We start from the raw sequence: 5786 nt of genomic DNA, 5'->3' as shown, positions 1-5786 counted from the left end.
ATTCCTCAACCCTTGTGGACTTCGACTCCCAGAAGTCCTCAGCCCTTGTGGACTTCGACTCCCAGAATTCCTCAGCCCTTGTGGACTTCGACTCCCAGAAGTCCTCAAATTCCTCAACCCTTGTGGACTTCGAATCCCAGAAGTCCTCAAATTCCTCAACCCTTGTGGACTTCGAATCCCAGAAGTCCTCAGCCCTTGTGGACTTCGACTCCCAGAATTCCTCAACCCTTGTGGACTTCGACTCCCAGAATTCTTCAACCTTGTGGACTTTGACTCCCAGAAGTCCTCAGCCCTTGTGGACTTTGACTCCCAGAAGTCCTCAGTCCTTGTGGAATTCAACTCCCAGAATTCCTCAGCTAGCAAAGCTGGCTGAGGAATTCTGGGAATTGAAGTCCACAAATCTTAAAGTTGCCAAGGTTGGAGACCCCTGCTCTAAAACACTCAGGATGGGCGTGCCCTTTGCCAGCCCTTTCGAGGGGCGCCATGAAACCCCTTCCTCAATTCCCCCCGCCATGCACATCCACCCCGCTTGGCAGGAGGGTCTCCGGCCTGGCTGGCCGCTGCGATAAGAGCTGTATTTGCTGGGCTTCTCTTTTGCTTTTCTTGGCCCGGAGCAGAGAACAATGGCCCGAGAGCACGCCAGGAAATTCTAATTAAAGGGATGAAAATATTGTAAAAGGCAGGCGTGGAGGCCCAGAAGTAATAATAATAATAATAAAAATAAAGCATTTTCAAAAAGGAGTAAAGGCTAAGTAGGAAGTCAGTGGAGGGGGGTGGGCAGGGCAAGACCCACCGGATTCGTCCCAATCTTGGCAAAGCCGGGATAAAAAACAGACCCGACATCTAACTAAACACAGGAAATAACCAGGTTAAAGAGAAATGGCATGAAATGTGGAAATTTTCCATCCTGTTCACTCCTCCCTTGTGTAATTAACTAACCACATCACCGTCCTAGGACTGGCTCCTGGCTGAGCCGTTTGCAGGTAGTCCTCGACTTATGACCGTCCATTTAGTGATCGTCCAGAGTTCCGATGGCACTGAAAAAGGTGACTTACAGCCGTTTTTCATAATTTATGGCTGCTCCAGCATCTCAAATTTCGGTCGCGTGATCAAAATGCAGACACTTGGCAACTGGCATGTACTTATGACGGGTTGCAGCGTCCCGGGGTCCCCTTTGGCGGCTTTCTGACCAGCACAGTCAATGGGGAAGCCAGATTCGCTTAACGACCATGTTACTAACTTAACGGCAGTGATTTGCTTAAGAACGGTGGCAAGGAAGGTCGTAAAATGGAGCAAAATCTACTTAACAACGGCCTTGCTTCGCCGCAGTAACTTGGGGCTCATTTGCGGTCGTAAATTGAGGACTACCTTATTCAGGAACAAGTTAAAAAAAACTCGTGGCTGATGCACATCCATCCAAAATGTCTCTTTATTTTTTCCTAATTTTGAGAACACATTTTGATTCGGGCAGATTAAGACCTATCGGCTGCATTTGGAACAACATGCTAAATTTGGTTCCTTTTGATCATAATTCACTTTTCCCCCCTAATTTAATCCAGTGCTTCTCAATCTCAACTATGTGGACTTCAACTCCCAGAATTCTTAAAGTTGCTGGTCTCATTGGGGAATTCTGGGAGTTGAAGTCCTCACAGCTTTAAAGATGCTGGACTGGCTGGGGGATTCTGGGAATCGAAGTCCTCACATCTTAAAGATGCTGGACTGGCTGGGGAATTCTGGGAGTTGAAGTCCACACAGTTTACTGGGCTGGCTGGGGAATTCTGGGAGTTGAAGTCCTCACAGTTTAAAGTTGCTGGACTGGCAGAGGAATTCTGGGAGTTGAAATCCACACAGTTTACTGGGCTGGCTGGGGAATTCTGGGAGTTGAAAAAAAAAGTCCAGGTGGTCTCAATTGTGGTCATAAGTCGAGGACTGCCTGTACCGAATTTTTGGCTGTTTTTGCAAAGAACCACAAAAATTAGTCAAATATTGCTCAATGAAAGATATCTTTAGTCGGGTAAACATATAGAAGTTAAACATACATACATAAATATACTCATATAAATGTGGGCAAAGCAAAGAGGAAGCTTGCCTCCTCTGTTTGATTCCACCATGCTGCTCAGATATCCTGCCTCTCTCCATGGAGGTTTTACTAAGCAAGACTCAAAAAGAAGATGCATTTGACCTACATTTAAAATCATTGGAAGGAATCCAGAACAGATCCCAAGTCAAGAAGGCCTTATGTAGTTCACCTTTCTCCAGCCTGGTAGGCAAAATTACAACTCTAAGCATTTACTAGGGGTAGTAAAGTGAACAGTGGCTTTTTAAATAGAAAAATACATTTTATTAGCATTGGAAATCATGCAACTTTGATACGAACATATTTAATTTTTAACAAAACACATCCGGTTTGCTTTCCACCTAATCTTCTTCCTCAGGGAGGTAGTTTTGAAATTTTACAATCTCCATTACTCACAGGGAAAATGGCTCTTGCAAGTCTTTATTATGCTTGGAATAGAGGTGGAGGGAATAGGAACATATTTAGCCAGTTTCAACTTCTTCCTTGAAGTTTGTTTGGTGTCCGAGCAAGTTTGTAGTTTGAGGTTTCAACAAGACCTGCAGCCTTTACTCATGTGGAGCTGATGCCGCTATGATGGGCCTCCATAACATCAGCAGAAAACTAGCAGCTTCCAAGTCATGATGGATAATGGACTTCATCTTCAGTTCTTTGTTTCTGGAAGCTGACCAACCCAAGATTGGTAGAGAAGAACATCAATTGTTGAGTGGACAATACATCTTCAGTTGCTTGTTTCTAGAATCTGACCAACCCAAGATTGGTAGAGAAGAACATCAATTGTTGAGTGGACAATACATCTTCAGTTGCTTGTTTCTAGAATCTGACCAACCCAAGATTGGTAGAGAAGAACATCAATTGTTGAGTGGACAATACATCTTCAGTTACTTGTTTCTAGAAGTTTGGCACAGAAAACCATTGGTGGATGAGTGGACGATACATCTTCAGTTACTTGTTTCTAGAAGCTGACCAACCTAAGATTGGCAGAGAAGAACATCAATTGTTGAGTGGACAATACATCTTCAGTTACTTGTTTCTAGAAGTTGACCAATCCAAGATTGGCACAGAAAAACATTGGTGGATGAGTGGACGATACATCTTCAGTTGCTTCCTTCTGGAACCTGACCATCCCAAGACTGGCAGAGAAGAACATCAGTTGATGGAGAAAGAGGTTGGTTCCTGAAGGTGATGGAGAACGTTTTAGGTTCAGTTGGACAATCAAGTTCACGAGAAGAAAAATTACAGGAAAGGTCTAAGAGAAGATCATGAGAATGGCTTTAATTCCAGATTCATTTTCATGAAGATTCACGAAAGCTGGCTTTAACCCCAGACTAATTTTAGCAAAGAATCATGGGAAATGCGTTGTCCTTTTCTTAGTGTCGATGAGTTGGGATTCTAACTGGACCAGCTCCTGAGCCTTGTGGACACGGTCCTGAATATACTGGTGGGCCTCATCATCGTCAGCTTCCTCGTGACTCGTTTCAGACGTATACATCAGGTCATGATCAGAGATGCCAAACATCTCCAAGGAGTAAAGGTAGGCGATGTGTTCATCTAAGGTGGCATCTGAGTTCCTTTGGGTTCCATGCAAGGACTGCAGTTGAAGTTGAGTCAACGACTTTCTCGTGTCCGTCAGAACAAAGAGCTCTCTCAATTCCTGCTTGGTAAAATAGCGATACGGGTTCTTCTTATCTCCCGTGCTTTGCCTTATGAGCGAGTCCTTGAAGACCTGACGCCGGTAGATTTTCTCCTCAACCGTCCCACACGTGATCAGCCGGTAGATCACGACGTTCTCCTTTTGCCCGATCCTATAAACGCGGTCTACGGCTTGCATGTCGGTGGCCGGATTCCAACTCGGATCAAAGATCACCACTCGGGTGGCAGCCGTTAAAGTGAGGCCCACGCCCCCGACTTGAGTGGTCAGGAGAAAGACTGAGTAGCTTCTGTCCGTCTGGAAGTCCTTCACCCTCTTCTCGCGCTCCAACAAACACGTCACGGTGCCATCGATGCGCACGAGCTTGACGCGCCGTTGAGTCAGGATGCATTCTATGATGTCCAACATTTTCCTCGACAAGGAGAAGACTAGCGTTTGGTGGCCTTCTTCCCGGAGCTTCGCCAACAAGGCGATGAGGAACGTCAACTTCCCGGATTCTTGAATCAGAACCTTCTCAGATACATTTTGGATCTCCTGCATCAGGCCCACCGGGTCTTCTTCTCCATCCTCTTGACTTGAGGTTTCCAAACCAAGCTGGAGACAAGCTTGAGAAGACAACAGCCGGGGGTGATCGCAGAGTTTCTTCAGAATGGTCAGCTCTGCCAACGGAGAACGGGTAGTCATCAAAAGTTCTTTAATGTGATCCAAGGAAAGGAAGTTCCTGTAAATTTCTTCCTGGACGGGCGATAAGTAAACCCAGACGATAAAATCATTTTTTCTTGGAAGAGAAGGGACTTCTAGTGTATTCGGACCAGGCGAACCCGTCAATTGGTCCGATCTCAGCTTCTGGATTTCGTCCTTACTTCTCCTCAAGAAATGAGGCTGTATGAGGGACATCAGGTTCTCCGCAATCTTCAGACCCAAGGCTTTCTCCCCCAAGGTCGCGTCCTTCTCCCTCGCCCTGGTGATCGGGTTCTCGTACTCCATCTTGAACGTTTTGGCTGTGCCAAGGAGGCTGCCCTGACAGGCAAAATCAAACAGGGACCACAGTTCCTGCAGATTATTCTGCACGGGAGTCCCCGTGAGAAGGACGCGGTTCGTGGCCGGGATGGCGTAGAGGGCTTTCGTGGTTTTAGCCGAGGGGCTCTTAATTTTATGAGCTTCGTCTAAAATCAGGTAGTCCCAGAGGAACGCTTGCTGGTCACAGCTGGACAGTTGTTCCCAGTTGGCCAGGATCATCTGGTAGGAGGTCAGAAGAACCCCCTTCGCGGTTTGGATTCGGTGCAAATGTTGGCTGCGTTCTTTCTTGCTCGTCCCGTGAAAAACCTTCACCCGAATTCCCGGTGCCCACTTGGCAAACTCCTGTTTCCAGTTATTAACAAGCGTCACCGGCATAACCAACAAGACGGAACGGATCAGTTGGGCGTCGAACATCCCCGAAAGAAAAGCGATGATCTGGATGGTTTTCCCCAAGCCCATGTCGTCGGCTAAAATGCCCCCCTTGCGTCCTTCACGGTAGAGGCGGTACAAGAACGCGACGCCGTCCTTCTGGTGGTCGAAAAGCCGGTCGTGCATCTCGCGGTAAAGCCAGAGCCCGCTCTGAGCCACGTCCACACTCTCGTCCGCCTCTTGATCCAAATTCAGGTTGTCCAACTTCTCCTCCACCTGTCCTAGACAACTTTTTGGATCTTCGCTGGGTTCCCTCTCCGGCGGTGTCTTCTCGCGACGGGTGGTGGGTTTCTTCACAGGCTCATTCAGGATCTTCTGATCCGCTTGGGATCTGTTTCTGCAAGACATAACTTCCATTGAAGTGTTGAGAAAAGCAACAGAGGGGAAATGGTCAAAAATGTAGAGGAAAATTTTCTCCTCTAAATCCTTAATGGGAATAGAGTTGGAAGGGGCCTCAGAGGTCTTCTAGTCCAACCTCCTGCTGAAGGAGGAGACCCTATAGCCATGATGGCGAACCTCTGGCACGCGTGCCAGAGGTGGCACACGTAGCCATATCAGTGGGCACGCGAGCTCAGCTTCGGCGTGCATGCCCGTGCCGGCCAGCTGATTTTC

General features: G+C 47.3%; 1 protein-coding gene across 1 annotated transcript; it reads right to left on the bottom strand.

Annotated features, from left to right (window-relative positions):
- Positions 1–3419: 3419 nt before the first annotated feature.
- Positions 3420–5387, bottom strand: ERCC6L (ERCC excision repair 6 like, spindle assembly checkpoint helicase). Its single transcript, XM_070947916.1, has one exon. It carries the CDS (start codon positions 5298–5300, stop codon positions 3420–3422), a length of 1881 nt encoding a protein of 626 aa, XP_070804017.1. The 5' UTR covers positions 5301–5387.
- Positions 5388–5786: the final 399 nt, after the last annotated feature.

This window comes from Pituophis catenifer, unplaced genomic scaffold (genome assembly GCF_029215685.1).
Source record: "Pituophis catenifer annectens isolate HBS135680 unplaced genomic scaffold, rPitCat1.0.hap2 SCAF_7, whole genome shotgun sequence".
In the NCBI taxonomy this organism is placed as follows: domain Eukaryota; kingdom Metazoa; phylum Chordata; class Lepidosauria; order Squamata; family Colubridae; genus Pituophis; species Pituophis catenifer.
This window is presented reverse-complemented; position numbering and strand designations above follow the sequence as displayed.

Excerpts from the sequence above, each read along its gene's own strand:
- ERCC6L (XM_070947916.1), bottom strand. The coding sequence starts at position 5,300 with ATGCACGACCGGCTTTTCGACCACCAGAAGGACGGCGTCGCGTTCTTG.